Below are 24,665 nucleotides of genomic sequence, written 5' to 3'. Positions count from 1 at the left end.
ATACAAGCCAGCTACAACTGTAAAAGGAGACTTGTTGTCTGACTTAAGATGAATTTATTGTCAGTCATTAGACACTTTTGATAAGTGTCACGTGAAAGAAATGACATATTTTCAACAAAAGAAAGCGCTCAACACTTTCCTTTCATGTTGCACACCTGGAGGATTTTGCTAAGTCACAGACACCTTCATATCATCATATTTTGTCATGTAATGTGATTGGGTAGTGTTACTAGCGTTGCCATGGAGATTGTAGTTTGCACTGAACTTCCTTATTGATATTTTGGTCTGTAAGTTAAGATAACTTGCAACAGCCTTGTTTAATTAGTTTAATCAGTTTACAGGATGGGATGATACAGTATAACGTAGCTAAACAAGCCGGCTGGAAGATAACGTCCGGTTACTATGGATACAACTGAAACCTTTTGCTGAAAGATAAAGTAAAAAATGTTGTGCAAGTCTTTAATTTCTGTCATGCGTCACTTATTGAAAGTGTGGACCGATCTACTGTAAATTAGCTTTTTAGTTGTTGACATTTAATGGTAATACATTTTTCTTGAACTGACAGGAACATAAACAAATGAAAACTGCAAACAGGAAAATAATTTTGTCGTATGAAAAATGCACTAACATTATTACTGTGTGATATGGAGAAAGATAGAGGTAAACAACTGGAAATGGACCATTTCAGTTTTCATTGACAGATTTGCTGTGTAATTTGTCTTTATAAATGCTTGCCTCATACTGTATTAATCTGTAACGTATATCACTTTATGTCTCAGTGACATCTCATTATTAATCTAGTAAAAATATGCTGCCTCTCAGCTTCCCATATAGATACCATACATCACAGAGGTTAAGGGAGGTATTCATATAAAGCTCTGTAGAAGTGTTCTCACATAAGGTGCTATACCGCCATATCAGAAAGAAATGTCTCTTGAATACCGATGGCGGTGTTTTTAAAAGGCCAATGACTGTAAGTACAGTGGTGCCACAAGCCTGGATGGTTGGAAAGCACACTTTTTAAACATGGCTTTGCTTTTAAAAGGCTGACCTTTTTATGTTGCCTCTTCCTGTTCTGTAGGACAAAACAAAGCCACATCATTGCTCAGTGTTTACAGCCCTGATCTGATATTAAAGATGAGCTGATCCTGGTCCTTGACAAGGGTGCTTAGACTTTTTTTTGGACAAATGGTGTCACAAAAATGTAGAATCACTTGCTGAAGAGGGTGAATGCTTAAACAAAAAGCCTTGCAAGTAATCATCTTGACCTTTAATATTTTAGATCTGTAAAAATATCCAAAAGCCTGTACTGGTTACAGGTGACAAAGGTAATTTATTTCTGCACTCCTGCTTTGGGTTGTTTCAGCACTGTCAACTCCCCGTGCAGTACCACTTAGCAAACTAAGCCTGAGGCAGTGTGCTTTCTCTGGAGGCAAGAGGTTATGCGAGTTACCCACATTCACAGGGAACAATTGTTTGCACTTATAAATACAATTTAGCTTTGTCTCTTCATGAGGCGATGTGTACATTATACATTATACGGACTAATCATAAAATGCTTTGACGTTATTTACCTCACTGAAAGGATTGGATTGGATCAGAACGATAGCATCTTCACTGGCAAAGTGAAGAAGGATTTCTGGCCCACCAACAATTTCCTTCTTCAAAGCAGCATTAGTGGCTCCATTAAAATCCTGTCACCCTTTTTCCTTTATGGCTGCCTGTGGCTTCTGGGGAGAGAAGAAATCACAGTCATTCAAATGCTAAGTGACTTTAGCACTCCTGTGAATATTAGACGGGAGAGAACTACTCCATCATCTACCATGCCCAGAAAAAAAAGAAAGATGAGACCAGTGTTTAGAATATCCTATCCAACTACCTCTGCAGTATCTCGTCACAAGCCATTACCTCTGCAGAAAGCAGACGGCTTGACACATACAGAACACTGTACTGTGTCTGTCTTCATTAAGACTTAACCATGTGCTCGAACACATACCGGCAGCTGCCTAAGAGACTGTCTCGCTGATGTTATCATGTCAGCAGGTTTTCAATCCCTTGCTTTCAGGCATTATAAGGAATGTGCTTATCAGGGCTGCAAATGAATCAATGAGGTAATTGCAGGGAGGAGTGCTATAACACTCCAGGCCATGAAACAACAGGTTCTCCATGGGGGCAAAAGGGTAGCCCCTGTCCCATCCATCATTAGAGGAATCATCGTATTAATGCTCTCTCTTTTTACTTCACAGGTCACAGATGGAGGTACCATCAAGCAGAAAATCTTCACCTATGATGCTATGTTTAATACCAATTACTCTCACATGGAGGACTACCGCAGACGTGAAGACCTTGTGTACCAATCTACCGTCCGGTGAGCCTCAAAATCAATTATCTTTCATTTGAAATCAAACTACTTGCTTAACTCAGCATTTACCTCCACTGCTTTTTGCTCCATGTTTTTTGCAGCACTGATGATTTTAAACGTACTGTTCAATCCAACAACATCTCGTGTTGTGATAATACAGACAGTAAAAACAGAGAGAAGAACTCCTGCTCAGTGCCACACAATTTCATTCTCTGCCATCTGCTGTTGGTCAGACCAGGCTAGACTGGAGTGACCGGGCAAAGGGGTTAGTGCATTATTACATGAGGACAGGAGGCGGTGGCAAACTCTAATCACCAACTCTGCTCAGGATAAAGACTTTAGAGCTAAAGATTTAGCTAACATCTGGCTAGGCCTGTTTTTATTCCAGCTATAGTGGAACTTATATGCCAGGTAACTCCACACAACCACACTGTGCGTACATTAACAGGTTTTAGTGACAGAAAGCAAGAAATAGAGAAAGAGAGAGCAGGAGGAGAAGGAGTCATCTGGCTCTGGTTGGCTTGATTACACGTTTAAGGCGTCCTGGGGACTGTCTTCTTTTACCCCAGGCCTCAACAATACGGCTGGCAGCTGTCTGCCCATCTCCTCATTTCTTGCTCGCTCTGCTCTGACTCTCATCCTATTGCAGATATCCTTGTCTGAATGCTCAGCAGCACAAAGAAAGTGCAGGCTATGTATCACAACTATGACTTCATTTAAAATTGGAATGCTCTGCACTTCCTTTTGTAATGATCCTACTTTCATCATTCCCTTTCATCTCATCTTTGTCCTGCTGCTTTTCTTTGATTCACCTTGTGTACATTCCTTCCTCTATGTATTTTTTTCTCCTTTTTCCCTGTTCTCTCTCTCTTCCCTTTCCCTATCTCTCATGTGTGGTGTGGCTGCCCAGCTGAGGATGATTTATCTGGACAATCCTACTATCCCTTTGGGAGAGTAGGCATCATCACAATGGAATGGTGTACACACTTACATGCACACAGACATGGAAACATAAATGCGCACACTAACAGAATCTTGACCCTGTGACGCCTTGACACCCGCATACACACACACACACACACACACACACACACACACACACACACACACAGAAAGAGTGTGAGAAAGTCTAATGCAAACACACCAAAGGGGGTAGTATTTCAAATGAACCAGCATTGAAAAACAGCTGGATGCTACCTGCATTGACCTGTATTCGTATCTGTATCAGAAAGTTTAGCCTGTGTCCGGCAACCTGAGAGAAATGTTGACTCTTTCTACAGTCACATCATTTTTAAAGTCAAGAAAAATATTCACTCTGACTGGTCACGGTCCCACTTTTATGCTGTGACATAGAAGTTCAACACCACTAACAAATGCAAAAGGCTGAATTTTTACTTGCTATAATCTTCCATTTCCACCTGAGAATGGTAAATCTTCTGTACAAAGCCTTAGCAGCCTGACAAATCCACTTGTACAACCAGAAATGAATACTTCAATATTCTCTATCTTTTATAAACTGAGAGCTTTTTTTATTTTTGCATTTGCATTTTTAGCTTCTCCTTTTTTCTTCTTTTTGTCGATTCCCACCTCCCTCACAGCTGTATGTGATTATTATGCTATAGACTAACACTAATAGAGGTGATTTTTATCCTCTCATGAAGGCTTTCAAATTATCAGACAGTTTCAGAAGTGACATTGATATTGACTTCATCTAAGATTGCCTAGTGTTGCCTAGCTTTGACAGCTATTAGTCGTCATCTTTCAAAGAATGGAAGCAGCTGTAACTTTCTTTATATTCAGGTGCCAATGCATAGATTAGTCCTTGTAAGACAAATAAGAGATCCTGCATGTAGCTGATGACACTTGATGTTTGAAGAACCTTCAGTATTTAAACTCTAATTATGGGAGCAGGATTCTGCATCTTTTTTCCATAAAAAGAGTTTTTAATTTGTTATAAAAGAGGAATGCATCACTCCAAGAGTCTATATAGATTTGGTTCTAACAGTGTTAGGGACAGTTTTGAAACATAATGGTTATGTGTTTGTATGCACTCTCACAGACAAACACACAGCACTTTTTGTTTAAATTCAAAATGATCTATGATTATGTTGTTCTAACAAGCCACCTCTTGTGGCTGTGTAAATAATGACCTCCCTTAAGCGTAAATATAAAGTAGAGAGGTGTTGTTATATCGCCGCAAAACTTCTTATTAGAGGTCAGGGTGAATGGTGGAGCATAAAAAGTGTCAACCATGTCCACAATCTTTCCCCAGTGTTAAGGGACCAATTGTACACTTTTCTAGGTCTATATTTATATTTTAGGACTCGACTGGAATACATTTTTCATTATTTACAGTTTAAAAAAATATAGTGACCCTTTATGCAGCCCCTTCAGTTCAGCCTATGTCTGAAACAGGCTGTTTTAGCTCCTGTCTCTTTAAGCCCCCCTTCTCATGAGCCCACTTTGTTCTGAATGAGCTTCCAGAAGCGGCCCCTCAGCAGCATTTCAGGAGGCTTTTTAAACAAACATTAGTAGCAGGATGTTCTCCTTGGTTACTCCAAATATAAACTTCTCAATTCAATTCAAGCCAGTATCCAATCGAAAAATATTTGAGTGGAAATATGAACGACTCATGGAATGACTTTAGCAACAAAATCTAGCTACCGAAGTAACACTACAAATGGCACGTTCAGAACAGGCCGAATGCTGGATTTTATCTTGCAGGGAGCATTTTTAATAACGTTCACCTTAAATTTTGGCATACAGTGCCCTGCAAGTAAAATAAAAAATAAAAATAAAAGGTTTAATTTTAGGGGTGCTGAGATCAAATTTCCGGGTGCTCCACCTGCCTGTGGCCAGCTGTCACTGCAGGTTCTGCTGTCACTACACAGTTTTTCCTGCTAATATGATAACAAATACAAATCTATTGTGTGTGTTATGGATAAAGTGTGTTTAAAAGATACCCATTATTTCCCACACAATGCTATGATTACTGGATAATGTTATTACAGTAGCTACATCCTTGCTTACATTGGTAGCTTTCTTGAAAAAGAACATCTTTTATTTTCAATACAATACAAACGGAGAATATGCCTGATGAAAAGTTGTTTTGGTCAGTCTTTTTTATGCCTCTCTGTTCACCTCGATAAACTCTCTCCAACAAAAAAAAAACATGTAGAAAACATGCCGGGTGCAGTTCTGAATGCATCTGAGTGGTTAATTTGTCATTTGAGATTGGTTTAAAAAAAATCAGCAGGGACAATTCCATAGGTTTTGGACTCTGAAAGATGTATCCCGAACATTAATTTGTAGATTTACAGCTTCACAGTAACTATCTTGTGTTTGACTGTGACTAGTTTATTATTACTGAAGGAGAAGAAATATCCAATATGCTCAAATATAATTTCTACTGTCTTAATATTTAATAAGAGCCATGTTGCTGTAGTTGTTTGTGTTTTATTTGTCCCTCTCACACTAAATCTGACAGACAATCCTAGCTGTCGTCCTGGCAATTTCATGTGGTAGCACAACTCAGTAAGGTGTTGTAGTAATTGATAAATATTTCCTGTGGGAAGCTGTGTTAAGGATGTCTGTTTCAATTTGATTTTGATTACAGTTGCAAATTAAACATGTTCCTTCTGATAGCTTTCCTCTCAATCTTACATTGAAGGTGAATGTAGTGTCCGCTGTGGTTTTCTACTTGGAAAAGAGAGAATTCACATCTGTGGGTGGAAGCATTGTTACTGTATTTAGGTTTTATTCAACAAAAAGGATGGCAATGTAAGGTTTCAATGTGTTTTTACTGAAAATAAAATGATGCCAAATCTCTTTTTTGAAGATATGTGAGGATTTTCTCACCAATTTGATTTTGAAGGTGTAAATGAAAAGTATTTGAGCATGTAGCATGCATTAAATAACTATTTTTAGGGAGTACTGAGTGAAGTATATCCTTCTTAAATGGGTTATGAATAAAATGAAATACATTACCTATTAAATCCATATTGAATTAGGTGTTAGAGCTACCGTAATCAGCGAAAAGTCAGTATTGTGAGTCGTTTTAGTGGCCCTTTACTTTTCTTCCAGTAATACATCCAGGCTTTCCACCATTTTATCACTGAGCTTTCCTCTCTGCATTTGTGTGGATTTGAATCCATGAATGCAGTACTTAGTATAGCAAACAACGGAACTACAGCTTTGTGGATAAGAACAGAGAGATGAGCTACATCAGCACTTACTATAATGTAGCCAGCCAGCACAAAACCAATCACACCTCCCTTGGCTCTCAGAGAATCACAGCATTACCCTCGTCATTTTGTTTCATGCTCATTCCTTAAAGGCAGAATGAGCAGTATTTTCCTGAAAAACAATCTATAGACTCATACAAAATACATCTATGACTCACTAGAAGTGTGTGGCAGTCTGTCGTGCGCCTGTATTTTCTTATTTGGCTATGTTTGGGATGTTTCTGGGTGTCTACCTTTAACCAGTGGGTGTGTAACCCTCAGCCAGTAATAGCACATAAGGTGTGAGGGCGGGACTCTATAAAAACATATTGACATAGTGCTGCACTGCAGCGTAGGGCTTCTGGTGTCATCGAGGAGGGGCCAACTTTAAATGCTGTGTTTAAAAACCATAAAAAACAAATCCTACTCAGGCTACCTTTAAGGAAACATGGGTGATTAGACACCTTTCTTTGCATCCTGTCTTCTGGGCAATTTGTCTCCGTTTTCCAATAAATGTACCGCTTACAGTAGCCAATCTTGATCCATTCACATTTAATGCTTTGAGCCAGAAAGAGTATCTGACAATGTAGTTGATTTGATGCAGAGATTGACTGGACAAGCTATCAGACGCTGCTCTGTCAAGACTGCTCTTTTTCACTATCCATCTAGCCAGTTACGTTTGCTTGCATTTGTAGGCAGGAGGAGTTCTGGAGGAAGGTCTACATAACAGGAAAGAGCTTTCAGATGCAACTCCTAGGGGACAATCGATCTCTCTTTGTGGTGTGCTGTTTTTGCTGCTCCTCCATAGGGGCCCATTGCTATTGATCTCCACCATGCATGTGCTGTTTTTGGTTTACTTGTTTGGTAGATTTTGCGGTGTGTTTATTGTGTTTTGTTGTTTATTCAATTACATGTCCACTTGGTGCTTATTATCTAAGTTGAAGTGTATACATATATATATATATATATATATATATATATATATATATATATATATATATGTGTGTGTGTGTGTGTGTGTGTCTTCTTTTGTGTCTCAGCATCAGCCTCAGTCTGTGTCACTTTTAATCAGCTTTTTATACATCACTGATTAATGAGGTCAGTGATGTATTTCAAAACAAAGTAAAGGACAAAAAGATTAATAGACTGTATTAAAAGAAACAGTAAAACATGAAAAAATTACTAAAGATGAGGATGTTAGGGGCGAAAAAAGAAAGTAAGTGGAAGATGTAGTTCTTCATAGTAAAATGAAAGCTGTTACAACAGGAAAAATGTTCTGCTGCACAAATATAGACTAAAATTATGCCCATCTCACCATTTACCCCATTTACACTTTGCATTGAAATGCAGTCTATATCTGGGAACACACATTAATGCAAGGTATAAAAGCACTTAGAACACATTGTGATTGTAATGCGATTGGATCGGTTAGATCTTCTGGACCACATTGTGATGGAATCTTAGCTGGGTTTAAATGCAATCCCTACAAGGTCATCTAAACCCACCTCTTCATGTGAGCTTAAGCAAACCTGTCAAAAGCTACAAGTAGTAGTGGCAGCTAAGTCTTTCCAGTCTCACCCAGCCCAGTGTCGTCATTTTGATCACAATGTAGGTACATTAAAGATTACAAGAGGCAGTAATTTCCATTGATTGCATTATTCACATAATGTTTTCAGATACAGCTCACTCACATGTTATTACCAGGTAATAACTGAGGCTTAAGTTACAGACTCAAAACACTCAAATGTTTGCTTAACAGCTGTCATACGGCTATTTACTAAAATGAAATTACATACTGATGGCTGTGTGGCACAGTTGTAGATATTTCTAATTTTTCCTCTGATTACCCCTCTCTGGGTAATCAGAGGGAAAAAAATATATGTGTGACTGGCTGGTCATGAGTGGACTTAAAGGGGCCTAGCCCTCTTAGTTGTATTTTTTGCTACCTCCGTTTAAATTGAGGAAAGGTAAGGAAGAATTTTGCTGGTATATTTTGAGTGTAATTTAAGGTTATTTGCAAGCGGAGGAGATCGATAGACAGAACACGTCAATTAGTTTGGTTTCTTAGCCTGCTCGCTTTTCATGGTTGTAAATAAAACGTTCAGCCCTAATTCCATTTTCACCCCACTGTAGCAATCCACAAACAGGAGGGAAACGGCAGAGCAGTGAAGAGAGAGAGAGAGAGAGAGGGAGAGAGAGGGAGAGAGAGAGGGAGAGAGAGAGAGAGAGAGAGAGAGAGAGAGAGAGAGAGAGATAGAGAGAGAGAGAGAGAGAGAGAGAGAGAGAGAGAGAGAGAGAGAGAGAGAGAGAGAGAGAGAGAGAGAGAGAGAAAAAGAGAGAGAGAGAGAGATGCAAGCCACAAACAGCTGTTTCTACATGCCTCCCCCTGCTGATTTTGACAGGAATTGTTCATAAATACAAACACTATCTTTCTGAGGCTATAGTATGCTTAAATCCATAAATTTTAGTCTCCTAAAAAAAGTGCCTTCAGTCACTTCATCCTGGCACTGGGCATTTTATGTTTTGTTTTTTTTTATTTTTTTATTTCAATTATTCCATTTAAATAGTGATTTAATTCCAATTAAAATTTCAAATGTTACCTGAAGCAGGAAAAATAAATAAATAAAAAAAATCATTTGTGAACAGATTCTCAATGGACTATAGCACCTTAGAAATTCATGACATCAAAGATTAGAGGGCGTGCTGAAAAATGAATCCCACCACTCTTAATATTTAACAGAAGTCTCAATGTTAGGAGTACAACCTTTCCTCTTTTCCTGCTCCTCATTGTGATGGATGTGTCTATCAGAATTAGGCAGCCTCTCAGAAATGCTGTGGTTGTGGGTTTCTTTGTGGCTTTGTCACCTTTCTTCCGGTGATACATCCATGTCTTGAACTATCTTATCTCTGGGTTCTTCTCTCTCCACTTGTCTTGTTTGGAATCCATGAAAGCAGCAGTCAGGATTGTGGATAACTGAACTACGGCTTTGTTTGTAAAACAAAGCAATGGGCTACATCAGCGTTTACCATAATGTAGCCAGCCAAGACAAAACCAATTACCTCCTCATCCACCACCAGAGAGATTTACAGTGCTATTCTCATCATTTTGCACTGTAGTGAAAAAAAAAAAAAAAAAGACTTAGTTGTTTTATGCTTATCCCTCGAGGAAGTGCTGGTGGAGACAACCTCACTTTATATCTCGAGGTGCTCACTCTTTTTCATATATACTTAGCTTTTTCAAACATTTACTCATCATTGGTTCATTCAGCAGTGCTTTGCTTTCTTGCTCCGAGTACATTGAAGGCAAGGTTGAACTTGATAGGTTTTTTATCAACTATCTCAATGGTTCTGTGAGTCAGGACAGCAACAGGTATATACTTCTATCTAACCTTCTATGGTTTCATTAGGTGTTGTTAAAAAAAAAAGTTTTAAAAGATTACAAGATATATATAGATAAGATGTTCGGTCTTGTTGTCATAATTATAAACATTCCCTTGTTTGGACACAATTTCTCATACAAGGGAATGGGGATGCATGTCTTTTAACTGATACTGTACATACAGAGAGAGAGAGAGAGAGAGAGAGAGATGACTACGACAGCTCTCCGAGTGATCTCCTCTCCTCAGCACACACACAGCTGAACTCATTAAAGCCCGGCTGCTGTGAGTGCCCTGCCGCTGTTCCAACAGAGGTCCCCATCTGAAACGCCCGGGCGGCAAGGACAATTGTTCCTGTTTTGTGGGAATAAATCACAGAGGCTAAATGTGACTAGTGGTGTCTCACTTTGATTATCACTGTTGGCATGTTAGCCGAGTGCAGAATACAGATTATGCTCCCCAGCTCTTTCAAAAATTGTCATCAGCTGTAACTGTTTGAATAATTGTCGGTTTGTATATCTCTGCAGAATTATAGGCTTTTTTTTTTTTTTTTAACCTAAAGTGTACTGAAGTGATCTCAAAAAATAAAATAAAAACATACACAAACACTTCTTCCACTGTATGTGCTGTAATTAAGTTGTTAAAAAAAAGTACAACAGAGGACGTTTAATGTATTCCATTAAATTTCTATATCATCTTTTTTCTGCAAGGTCTCATCAAAACCAGAGATTTAACTTTAAATTGGCTCGTTTACCAAGTCAAACAATGAAGTTGTCAAACATTATAATTAAATGCATGTGCGGCTGTGAAATAAATACACCCACTAAAACATCTGACGTGAGGAAGAAGCACAGTATTGCTCTTTATCCTATAAACCAGCTTGTTAATTTGGTGCAGAATAAACAATAACAGACAATAAACAATAGAGTTTTAAGGAGAATTCTTTGTGTAAGGTATTAGCTATAGTTGATGATCCCAACTGCAAATCTACAATCTAGTCTGCAGCTCAGTGCAGCCTTCAGCTCATTGTGCACCAGACCTCATAGAGTGGAAGAATGCCAAAGATAAACATGTCAGGTGAAGAGATATAGACGTTGAGCTGACAAAGAGAGACCTGGAGATGTTGTAGCAAATTAAGGCTAAAATGCCGGCAAATATTAGACCAAACAAGGGCTGAAACACGAGAGTATGTTGGACTAAACAAGACCACTGAGAATACTGGACCAAACCTGACAGTGAGTATCGCACTTCATGTTTGTGTAATATATAGTGGCATGTGTGGTGAACACACCCACTAGAGAGAGCAGAGAAAATGAACCACAGTAAGTGTGAGTCTACCTAGATTTGCTTTTCTTTTATTTCTCCCATAAAGCGTGCTGATGATTTTTTTTTTCAGCACAGATGAGTAATAGAAGGAAGATGAGCTGGTTTTCCATCTCTTGCCTTTTAAAAAAGTTCTGTTTTTGATATTTAGAAACTGACCGAATGCAACATGTTACCTTGAGATATTCAACACTGAAACAGGCTTTGAAACAAAGTTTTTGTTTGGTGTATATTTAATGGGGGGTTTTGGGTGCATATTGTAGTTTTGGTCCTCATTACAAGTTAGAAATGTTGTGAATCTTCTTGTTGTGAATGTTCTTTTTGGCCCAAAGGTTTGTGGTTTTTTAGATATTTGTGAATTTTTAATATTTGACAAGCTACTCTTTCAATCTTTGTTTACAAAAACCTCTTAGTTACATATACCTGTGAAAAGACGAAAAGCAGCTCGGCTCATTTTATTCTACTCTTTGGCTACACTGGGGACATAATGTTAGCAGACTGCTTGCGGAGCAGACGTGCTGCTTTCTGGTAGCTTGGGATTGTGTCTTCAGCCTCTGGACCTTATGAAAACTCTTTAACTTCAGCTTTTTTGCCGCGTTTGTGTGATATGACAAGATAACATCTGCATGTGTAAGGGATAATGTTACAAGGTGAGGTACCAACTGTTACTGTCAAAAATGAACAAAGTAACTAAACATTGACATAAAAAAAGTTATTTCTATCTCTGTTGTCAACTGTTATCAAAGAAAGCACGGGACATGAAACAACAGGAATAATACAGATTTAGAAAAGTCTCAAAACCAATATGCCAAAAGTTAGAAGCATTTATCCTTTGTAGTTTATTTTTAAAAAAAATAGACCATTACAGCTGCACTATAGCTGTGTATGGCTCACATAAAAAATATCAAAATGCTTATACACACTTTTTACACTTGTATTCTGTGGCGCATACACATGGCGTATGTGCTGTTTTGGTGCTGGGTGTAGCCACTTTCATTGATTGTGATGGAAGCGTATGGTTGCATCATCCGCACCATGAGCGGTCTGCTGACGTTACCCAGTGTAGCCAAAGAGTAACATGTTCTCTCAGGGAAACATGCCAATAACCAAAAAATAATAATAATTAGCACCGGTCACACTGACAGAAAGACAGCAGTTATATCAACATTACTATTAAAGACATTTATTTAACTTTTGCTTAGACCCTAAAATACATACGATGGAAAAATCCCTCTTTTATTTTAGTATTTTTTGATTTAAGAATGCAGACTATAAACATTACAATGTATTTAGTCTCTGTGTGAGAGCAGATGCAGTGTGTGACAGTTTAGCTGGTAAAGCAGGTTTAAATCAATTTGAATTAATCTATTAAAGAGTACCTGAGAAAAAACCTAAAACTGTTAAACAAACATTTACTGTATCCTCTGACAATTTAGAATAGGTTTATTCAAGCAGAGTGAATGCTATGTTTAATAAAATGTTACTGATATGAATTATTTCTTCATCTCTACAGATTTTCAGTCATCTTAAACATGACAACTAATTTAACCTTTTTACATGTAAAGACTTATGCAATGAACTAATGCATAGATGTTTTGGGCGGTATGACAATTCAACAGAGAGCCAGTATAATACATTTTGATCAATAAGACATAAGCAATTAATAATATGGGACAAGGCACAGCAGATATTTGAACATAATCACTTGCATGAATGTGCCAAAGCATTTCCAATTTGTTCAAAATAATAATAAACTTATTTTATAACATGAAAAACTGACAAGGTGATGTGGAGGTTAAACAAGAAGTTTTAAGAATTTCAGTTCTCATCTCAGGAATGCACCAAATTGACTGAGAAAAACTATAATGAACCTTCGGAAGAAATACAGTACATGTACAAAACTGCAACTCATATTTCATCATAATTCATTCATAATTTCATCACACACCATTCACCAATGTCATGTCGAAAAGAATAAATCTGTATTATGTGTGGAATATGTTAAGTGTCTGATGATTGCTTCACATGAATTTAGCTCCAAATCACAAAGCTCTGCACTCTGTACAAACAATTTGAACTTCATATCTATGAACATCAATATTTATTTTCCCACCAGTGAACTATTAAATCTAATTGTTACTTTGTGCATCAGTGTCATTATTGATAAAATGCAAAGATTTGTTCCAGCTCATGGAGTGCTATTTTGTTCTCCAGGCTCCCAGAGGTGCGGATCTCAGACAACGGGCCTTATGAATGCCATGTGGGAATCTACGACCGGGCAACGAGGGAGAAGGTTGTCCTGGCTTCAGGGAATGTTTTTCTTACTGTTATGTGTGAGTACCCTTGACTGCACTTTACTTACATTTAAAATACATCCTTTCAATTAGTGTGCTCACAGTTCCCACTGTATTTCTGTGTAAAATGTGATGCTGGTGTGGGACATTGGGTGCACCGTGAGGGACTATTCAAAGCCAGTGGGTTGGATAGTGGACAAGATTGAAAAACTGGATGCAGTGCAGGCCTGCAGGCAGGAGACAGACTCCTCTTGATCACTCAAAAAAGTGTGAGGCTTGTAAGTTTCATGCGAGGTGCCAGATGTTACTGGTAGTACTGTAAGTGGGATATGTTGTTTTTCAGCAAGTAACAAGGGTGTTGTGCTTTTGATCAAACATGTTAAATAATGCAAAAAGTTTCATTTATTTACAACTTTTTAGCTGATGCTCATATCGAAAGTGAGCAAGTAGAGTTTTACAGTCTTGCTTGATGGAAATGTGCATAAATCACATCTCTATCAGAATCTTTGTGATTGTGGGTGCATCTTTTATCTAAAAGCTAAACCAATAATATACCGTGTGTCAATGTGCAAACTTGCTTTCTTCATTCTGCTCTAGGAAAAACTGTTGAACACTTGTTACGATGAAAATAATGTTTTATAAATGTTTGATAAATACCAGTGATCAATAGTCTCACACTAGTCTGGTTTGAAATTGAGAACACCTATCAGATCTTTCTGTGAGAGTCTTCGTGTGAGAAAATTTGAAAAATTACACTTCACTCAGATGGATTGAAGCTATGAGGAGAAAACAATGGCACCACAGGCAACAAGTGGATTAATCAGCTTCGCCCAATTAATATCAAGGATCTTTTAAACAGAGGTGATTTTTCTTGTTGATGAAGTATTTATTATTATTGTTTATTTTTCCCCTCTCTGGCTATACTTCTTTTGTCCTACTTTCATGACAGTCTGTATGACATCAACAATTGATGAACACATTTCCTTTAAATTTTGTGGGCAGATAAGCAGATTGATTGCATTTCAGTGGTGATGTGGATCCAGAATTTCTGCTCTTAGAGAAGGGCATTGCTTCCTTGCAATGCAACTGCAATGAACCCAGCTGCATGGTTCTATGTATCTACATATTTCTCGCTCTATTTGATATGTATTTGCTTCATTTCATTTACTTCACACCTTATTGCTTCTGTGTTACCATTATTCATGATATTTTATTCTATCATAAGAGGAGGTTCTATGCCTGTAGCCTATTGCTCAGGCTGGGCTGTAATTATTGTATTTAAGCCCCCCTAATGACAGTCACTTTGCTTGACTCTGATGTATCAATTCCAGCAGCAAAGACATGCTGTTCTCCATGTGGTCCTATGGCTAATTAGCAATGGTGAAATTTTTCAGTGGAACACTTGCGAGACACTGTGTGACAATATTGCTCCATTATCACATTTTGTGCCTCTGAGACCTGGCAGTTGTTTTCTTGTTTCCTTTTTTTCTTACTTTATTTGATTATTTATTATTATTTTATTTTATTAAGACCTCAACCTCATGCTCTGTTTTTGATGACGAGTCCCATTTCTCTGTTAACGTGCTCACACAGTGACGTCAGTGAAAGACTTTATCAATGAGAGAGAGGGTTTACTCAGTTAACTGTTTCTTGTTTCAGTACTGGGTGAGGAGACGTGAATGATGTAGTCGTGGGATAGTTGGAGCACCCTAACTCAGCTGGGTCTTAAATCACCACTCTACTGGAGAGGAAGAAGAATGGCCTCTGGCATTGTGGCTAATTGCCATCTAAACTGAAACAGAATTATTCATAACCTATTAGTGTGTCAAGTTCAGCGGGAAGTAAAGAAAAAAAGTAGAGAGGAGAAAGAAAGAAAATGAGAGGAAAAAAAGTTTATTAATAGGAAGCAGTACACGGAGAGTATTTTAATTTTTTAAAGGGCTTCATAAATAAGAATTATCATTTTAATGAATCCCCTGCCAAGAAATTCAATCATCCAGTTTTAAAAGGCTAAACCCTGAACTCATCTACTTCGCTACTGTCCTTCACTCTCAGGAAAGTTTGAAAAGTCTTTGCTTTTCTTTTTGCACTATGAGCATATGTTGACTTTATTAAGCCTGAAGGCATGGAGAATCTCTCCTCCAAATGACTGTCATAGTGATATTATGATGTCCAATTTAGCTCAAGCTATATCCCATAATGAACGCTATAAATTACTATAAATGACAGCTGTTACAGCCAAAGTGTCATGTACAATCTTCTTATAAAATAATTGAGGGTTTTCTGCTGTGTTTGTTTTTTATTTTTTATTTAATGTAAACTAATCCCCAGACAGTTGCACCGACAATATTTTATCCTGATAATGAGGAACATGAATATGATACAGTACCAGGCTTTACCCATAACTAGGGCATTTTATTATCTACTGTGTTAGATGTTTATCCCTTAACCTGAATTCTGCTCTGTGCCTTAAAATGATATTATAGATGCATTACTGCATGATAAGACATCGCATGATGAGACACTCTATTGTTATCAAAGTTCAAAATCAGCATCTGAACTGGGAGGTTAGGGATGAGACGCTCAGCATGAGAAAGTGCTAAATATGCTGAACAGAATCTGTATTAGGGTATTGAATTGACTGTCAAATCATTCTAAGTCGCACTCTGCAGAGGATACACTCAACAAGATGTAAATATACAGCAGTTAGAGAAATGACAATAGACTACAATTTGGCCTTTTAACCCCCGTGCCATTCTGCTAACGCCAGGAACTTGTGTAATGTGATTAACACATTTCCAAACAAATCACAGGAAGTCGTGTCAAATTGTGGGCAGTATTTCAATAAGAAAGATCAGGTCATATTCATTGCAACAATTGCTCTGCCTTTTTCTTACTTCTGCCGGCTGTGGATCTGAAAGCAAAGTGGGACATAACTCCAGCCTTATTTTATTCAACCAGATGTTCTTTCACTTTGATTGAATTTGAAAATGTGTGCAGCTCTAGCCATGTCATTGCCCTAGAGGGCTTTGTCACTCGAATATAAACATAGCCTACAGTGTTTTTCTTGATTGTACCATGAATTTAAGTAATGTCTTCCTGCAATCAAAGCAATTTCAGTGTCAATGCAAGTTACTTTGAGAAACCTTGAGTTCACCAGTTCACTTAAGCACTTTATGAAAAACAATTAATAGCTAGACTTTGAAATGTCAATCACAATTTTGAGGCACTCTTCAGATCTTTAGTTGTTGTTTGTTTGTAGAGCGTTTCATTGTTATGGTAATAATGTACAGGGCAGTGAATGCTTTGAATGAAAAGTAAATGTACATATTTAACAGCAGATATTTTATGTAATGTCAGTGTAATATATATAACAATATAATAGATTCAGTATATTGTGATTTCATCATCTCTAGGGGTAGACTTCTGAACCATCACCAATCACATAAAACAGATATATCATCCTGCAAATAGTGACATATCCATCCCTGTAAAGCTAAGGTCATAATTTCAGGCTTTGGTGGGTGAAAGAAATCAATACCTCTTTTCCCAATGGTAGAGATTGGGTCATTATTTGTTATTACCCAAAGTGATTCCTATGCGACATTCCAAAGATTACAAGGAAAGGTTATCTGTCTCCTCAGAACTGAGTCTGACCTTGGGAAGCCAGCTACTACTTGATTTGTGCACACTGTCCGCGACAACTAAGGTTGTTGTGTTGGTGTCTATATCAGATGACCGTTAGGTTATGGTGACTCCTCCACTGCATGAAGAACATCTTTATAGCTGTTGTGTTTAAACATCATGTCACGTAATTTCAGAAATCCTTTCTTCTAACCTTTTGTAACACGTGAGGATGTGATTTAAAGGATACCCTTCATGAGCTGGCAGCATTGGTATTTATAACCCCTGGAAACAGAGATGAGCGCTAAGGTGTAGAGGGACTAATTACCTTCACATCCTATAAAACTGGGATTCGCTTCAATAATGGATGCCCAACTTTAATTAAGCGCTGTGTATATTTAGGCGCTCGTTTATAAATGGGTGGGATTAATGGTGTACGAGCCAAGCCCAAAGACAGAAATGCCTGCAGACACAGCAGTTCAGTGTGTTAGTCGGAATAGTTTAGGGATTGTGTGCGATAGAGTGGATGCAAGTTTGCGTGCTTGTGTGTGGAGAGGGTTGTTTGGGTGGTGGGGTTTGATGGATTGCTAGGGAGTGGGTGTTGTGTCCTGTACTTGTTTGGGAAGTGCAGAGAACATCTTGGCCGGAATCGACACATAGAGTGACTCAAACACAGTGGCCTCATTTTCATTTCTCAGAAAGGATGCCAATTTTGTCAGACTCATCAGTTGTATCCTGAAGTGTTTGTCAGGTTGTTTTTTTAGTACGCCTCAGGTCACCGTAGGGGATTATTCAAGAGTCCTTGATATCATTCTCCATTGCGCTCTAATTTATCCTGTGTGTCACCTTCCTGTTCATCACACTTAATGTCCTACAGTGTGCTATCAGCATCACAGCCTATTCAACTGATTTTGTGTTAAAAAAAAGTTCCATGTGGAAAGCAACGATTTATCTTGTGACAAGATGATGCACCAACTGTAGTCTACATGGAATACATCAACAGGTGCCTCTCTGAGATCATTTTGTCTGGTTATTATCAATTCTTCTTTTTTACATTTTTATTCTGTGAAACCTTCCTACTACACTTCTCTTCCTACATTCAGATTTGCTGACTGGGAGTAGCTTTCAACGCCATTAAAACATGTTGGCTTGGATCCCCTTGGAGGAAAAAAAGAATAAAATGAATTCAAAGAGCAGATGAATTATTAAATGTCTGTCTTTGAGCTAAACCCTAGGGTGTTAATTGAGGCAAAAATAAACAACCCATGGGCTTCCTCAAGGATCGCTCTACCCTGCATTGAACTGGTAGTCTTTGCATCACTTGGTCTATGCTAAAGACTTTCCTTTGACTTTTTGTCTTCCTGCCATGCTGTCAGAGTTTTGGTAGAAAACTGTCCTCTTTCCCTTTAGTTGACCTTACTTTATAATAAAAAATTCTGTAGTGTGGAATATTTCAGGAATTTAGCAGCAACACGAATTTAGAATGGTCCAACTCCATTGGGCACAACGTGAAATCTTTTGCTGCCATCTTGTTAAAATTAGCCTCAACCGGCTCGCAGCATGAACCTGCAATCATATTTGTAGCCACAGTGTATCTCATTTGGTACTGCATTAACAAGAAGTCATTTTTTCCTTCTCTAACTCATCCAGTGCCTCATTCAGTTGACATTCACCAAGCACTCATCAGTGGGGCAGCCAATGCATGCCAAGGCTGAGCCTTATGAGCAAGCCTGTTTTTATACCCGCAGATTTCACACAGCAAACAAAAAACAAGCAGCTGATGGTTGCATCATCATCTGCTCATATTATGTCCAGTGAAAGGCTCCAGGAGTCACTATTTTGGCTGGAGATAATGTTTATCAGCTAAGACCTGGATTCACTGTATGCATGCCATTTCTGTACACTGATTAATTTGCATTTGCATGCATGGAGCCATATTTCTGCAAGGATTAGCAAAGTAGTACTCATGAAGAATCTTTAAAGACTTGAAAATCCTCAGTTGAAGTCCACAGAGCTTGAAGGAGCCAAAAAGTCCCACCACAGGCACTGAAATAGTGTCATGTAAGCTCTGTTGAAGAGGGTTGATATATAAATTATGAGAAATGATGATATTAATTACTTCCAGCTTTAGTGTGACTCAGCACATACTAACCATAAAGCTAGCATAACCAGTCAGTGACTCATGAACATACAGTATTAATTTTAGACACAATTCAGGCAAGTAATTACAAAACATTTTGTTCTAAAGAAGATTGATAATGTCCTATTAAGATTTTATTTTCTGCAGTTAAACTCTATTATTAAGGCTTAATTTTTGTATTGGTAACATTCAAGTAGAACACCATGCTGAGTATATTATCCATTTTTGGGCTCCTCACTACACCCACTTAATGACAAGATACCCTGCAGGCACATTAAAAGTTTGACTTCTCATTTTAAATGTAGGCATGTCCTGAGTAGACCCCGCTGCTTCCTCCACCATATGGCACTATTGTTAAAGAGCACAAATTAGAGCTGTGCTGAGTATTCTAGGCTGCTGCAATGAACAAATACCATTTTGCTCTGCGTGACATCGAGGGTTGTTTATTAAACCCTGTGGGACACAGAATCTCCTGACTGCCATGCATTAATCATTTAGGAATGTCCCTCCCACGATACATAATCCCGGTCATGGCAGAGCAGCAACACTGGTGGATGTCATGCAAAGATAAGTCTCTGCTGTGCTGTATTTCTGGGCTGCATATACTCTTTTGCCTGATGGAGAGTCAGAGATATTTAGTTGAAGTGAATGAGTTACATCAAATACTTTTCAATTCAAGGATGTTATATGCATAAGCACAAAGTTGTAGAGTTGTCAGTTACATGGACAAGAAGAAACTTTCCGCATATCAGCATTTTTTTTTTCAAAGCACCACGCTTAAAACACAGAAGTACACATCTTCAAATAGTTCCAAGAGTCTTTAAACCATCACTTTAAAATAACCTTGTGATGTCTTTCATGGTGGAGTCCTTTATTGTTTTCTTGGGTAGCTTTCCCGCCTTCATCCTGAGACGTGCATGTCTGATATTGAACACAGTGCCTCCCTGGATGTCTCCTTGTGGTTCTCTGTATGCTGTGAAGTGTAGGCTTCATTCCTTGTGGCGCAGTCTCCCTCATTCCCTTCACTCCCCCTCACTAAGGATGTCTTCATCACTTGCTGCGCTCTGCTCCCCACCAAGGTCCCTCCTTTTGAGCGTGGATGACTGAAGAGGCGACAGAGGAGAAGAACAGCTTTGCCTCCCCAGAGACACGCAGCTGATTGTACCAAAGGATGAGAAAACCTCTTTGTCTCTACCTTTTACCTCAATATCACCTTGCTTGATAAGTCTCCTTCCCTACAAAGTGATCTCCCTAAAAATAGTTTCTTTTCTGAGCAAGTTTGACAAAACTTATCAGACAGTGTTATCTTTCACTCTGTAACGGAATCAATTCATTCACTTAAGAAGGTTATGTGTTGTATTTCAAATTAATTTAATTTCTCAAGAGACTAACCCAAGGGCTTCTGTAACTTGAAAAGGGTCATCTAAAAAGAGCCAGGCAGGATGGAAAGAGTCAGAATGGCTCCCAAGTCTGTAATATCAATCCTTCCCCATGATGTAGGTATAGATTTATTTTTAGCTTGGTCCGGTGGGTCTGCAAGATTTTTTTTATAACAACAGGGAATATATACTGTAGATATGAGATCACCTGTCATTTCTATCCTGATTGTTTGTCTCTAATAACAATAACGCCTGTGTCCTATCCATCAAAATATTATGTCAACTCCCTTAAAACTGTTTTGATGCATGTCTCACCAGAAGGGCTCTCTAACAATATCAAGATCTAGAAGAGCAGATGAGGTTTTCATTATAAATTATACAAATATTAATAAACGGATAGATTTTGACATTTCCTCACTGCTTATAAGCATTTCCTTCACAAATGAGGTTTGTAAATGTCATTTAATTTAGTTGATCTCTCTAGTGTTATACTTGAAGGGTGGAAAGTGGCAGACATTTCTAAAAGTGGTGCTGAGTATACCTTTCACTGTGGTCTTAGCTCTTTGAAATTTGACACTCATCTTTGCTGCCGCACAAAAGACTGTGAGACAGGCGATACATTTATGGGGAAAGAAGAAATACAGGTTTAGGAGCCCCTGAAAGCAGCCTGTGGGCATGGATCGGATTGATTTCTTCCCAGTGTGGCCATTTTTCTAAACTTGAATAGAAATCAGAGGAGGGAAAGCTGAAGGGAGAATTGAAATGGTAAATTTATATTATATGTGGACCCTTATTCTGTCCTGTCAAAATTCATCAAAATCCATCAAATTAGGGGGTAGGTAATGTATCCTGCATTAATTGTCTAAACAGTTGGTCTGAGGGAGTACTGTTGGAGTCCACAGATGTGTAATGATGTCTTTAGAGGAATAAAATAAAGTTGCCTGAAGATTTTTCAGTCTTAAGAGAGTGTTAATGAATGCATTAAACATTCATACATACAGGTGCATGGCAAAAGTCTGTTTTTTTTCTTAAGAGAGAGGTGTTGTTGGCTTAATTGCCAATTTACAAAAGCACCCTAGAAATAATTGAATTGAGGCTTATTAACTTACATATTCAAGTATTTCAAAGGGTAGAATACAGCCGTGAGATTGATAAATATAGAAATGAAAATGAAAGCTTTTGAGATGTGACTGTTTCAGAAGAACCAAATGCCAGTTTGGTGATTCTGCTTTATTTTAGGAATTAACAACTAATTGGAGCATCCTACATTAACTTCACTTTCTTCCTCTCCTTCTTCTCCTACTCATTATTTTGGTAGCAGTAATTGTACCATTGGGAAGTCTTCCTCAAAAATGTTTTTTGCATGTTGAGGTGAAAACCATTCACAAGAGGATACCATGTAGGGAATGAAAACACATGACATATTTGTAAGTCCATTGATTGAAATTCAACCAGTGGATCCCAAGACAGAATGCATAAAATATGTTCACACAGTTTTATTATGCTACTCTCACCTTGACACCAGGGCTATCATACATCACACGCAGGCTGCATGCAAGTGAATCTGAGGTTGTTATATGATGCAGTGAGCTATAGACGGAGGAGTGGGGTGTCTTCAGTGTTTGCATCACAGAAGCAGCTTCCTTATACACTCTGAGTAGCTTTGCTAGAGAGCAGATAGACTGTTTATGGTAATGTAGTCACACAATCCATCTTTTTTCCCCATATTTACTACGTTGTGGCAGTGTGTGCTTCAGCTACAAGAAAGCTGCTCTCATGCTGTGGAGCACTGAACTTAATTGACTGCTGTCTCAACCTAGTAAGATATCATAGTCACTGTCACAGCACAATAGGGAGGTATGTAATGGAGGCAAATCAATAGTCAAATAAAAATGTATATGTTCTGTCATATTTCTAAAAAATATAACACACAAGAGGACATAATAGTCAATGTGTAACTATTGGAGAAGCCTTGCAGAACCAAGATCAAAACATTCCACCTGCCAAAGTGGCCCTTAGAATTGACAGAGTTGTCTGCCAATTTTTAGCACGTATTTGGCAGATTGGCAAATGTTGATTTCAAGCCCTGGTGGCACGACATGTGGCACTGGCAAAGACTGTATTAGGCAGGTGTTTCCTGCGTTTGAGCATAAATATATAAAATAAATGTAGATATTCAACCTGAAAAAGTAATACATGTTTTGATTGATGCACAAAAGAAAGAAACTATTGCACTTGACAAAAAATAAAAGAGAGAGAGAGAGAGAGGGAGAGATGAAAGCCGGCGTAGATACAGTGCTGATTCAATATATAGGTCCTCTTATAAATTATGACTCTATAATATTATTAACAATAAATGTATTTGTATATTATGTAACTATAACAGACAAAAGACCAGAAATATTAAAAAGGTAAAATGTTTATTGATATTGCTGTCCTCAGATTCCATTATTATTATTATTATTTATGTATTTATTTGCTTTTATTATTATATATTGGTCCAACACCATAGTGTACAACTTCTCTGTATGTATTTGAGTTTTCAGTGCAGCAGAGACTGTAAGTCTGAGGACCCTACAGGGACACATTTTGGCAGCATATCAATGACATAGTCAGGGGCAAAACAGTGCAAAAATTTATAGGCAAAGGTATAAGGATCTTAAAATCTATCCTAAGACTAATCGAGCACAACAAGAGCAAAGGCTTTAGAACAGGATTTAGAACACAAGTAATGTGAGCTCTTTTCTTTGTTCCTGCTAAAACCTTGGCAACAGCATCCTTGATGAGTTGCAATCGATTTGTTGGCATTGTGAGGAAAAACTGAAAGCCATTTCAGATTTCTTATTAGAAAAAGCCACGTCTATTTGAAAAAAAAAGGCTTGACGAGATTTTCGCCATTTTGTAAAGAAATAACAAACCTCACCTTTGAAGCATTTCTTAAAAGATTTTTCTGGATGTAAGACCTCAATTAGTGATGATATCTAACATCCAGCACTATTGTGTAATGTGACTAATAATGATGAGGATCATCAGAATGATCAGCTATTTAGAGTTGGGTATCATCAGCATATAAATTAAAGTCAGTCTGCTAGCAGATGATGAACTCTCGTTTTAACAAATACAGACTGATTTGATATTGGGATTCATTTTTGATTTTAGACAGATCTTTCAATATTGGATTATGCAAAATGATATGTTTATACTGATATTGATGTTCAGATAAGATTAAGAATCACAACATATGAATAACAAACAAAAAGTTCACAACATCTAAAGGATTTTTTTTTATTTGTGTTTTTAAATATGTTTGGGCATTTGTTATGCATTTAGTATAATGACATTCAAGGGAAAACAGGAAATGAGGGAGAGATTTGAGAACGAAATGCGACAATGTTGTATGTGGCATGCATCTTATCTGGTAGGTTACCAGGGCTTGTCATTGAAACAGCTCTCTTTAGAGCATTAAAAAAAACAAGCGTCTCACATGTGTATGAATGAGTCACTTTGGACTGACGCATATGATAAAATGGAAGTGCTTCTATGTGACTGGCCTACGTTTTGTAAAATGCTTTATAGAAACATAGGCAATATTTGCAATGACTGGCATTTGACAATTTTGCAGAAACACACAATAGATGCCCCCAGAAAGCTATAAAGCACTCAAAGCATCTCCACATAATGAGGCATATACATCTGTAGGCAGGCAGTCATTTACTTTTTAACCAACAACTGAATTAGCATTCATATAGATTTTTGCCCAGATACATATTCATTGAATATCAGTTGAATACCTTGAATTCAATAAACCAATGGAGTTTCATAATCGATTGAATGATTCATTCACATAAGTCAACTGTAGATAAACAGAGGGACCTCAGTTACTAATGTCAAGGCTGTTACTCTTTAACGATAAAAGCATTTCTCATCTGGATGATCAGACTGA

The 24,665-nt window shown here is 37.8% G+C and overlaps 1 protein-coding gene across 2 annotated transcripts in view; it reads left to right on the top strand.

Annotated features, from left to right (window-relative positions):
- Positions 1–24,665, top strand: part of igsf21a (immunoglobin superfamily, member 21a) — a 168,545-nt gene that overhangs the window by 93,361 nt on the left and 50,519 nt on the right. For both annotated transcript variants that reach the window (XM_062415440.1, XM_062415441.1), the window contains exons 3-4: positions 2,247–2,368; positions 13,500–13,618. In XM_062415440.1, coding sequence (XP_062271424.1) covers positions 2,247–2,368; positions 13,500–13,618 — 241 coding nt within the window. The remainder of the gene's footprint in view (positions 1–2,246; positions 2,369–13,499; positions 13,619–24,665) is intronic.

Source organism: Scomber scombrus, chromosome 3, assembly GCF_963691925.1.
Source record: "Scomber scombrus chromosome 3, fScoSco1.1, whole genome shotgun sequence".
Classification (NCBI taxonomy): domain Eukaryota; kingdom Metazoa; phylum Chordata; class Actinopteri; order Scombriformes; family Scombridae; genus Scomber; species Scomber scombrus.
The sequence above is the reverse complement of the archived record's forward strand: the minus strand, read 5'-3'. Positions and strand labels throughout refer to the sequence as shown.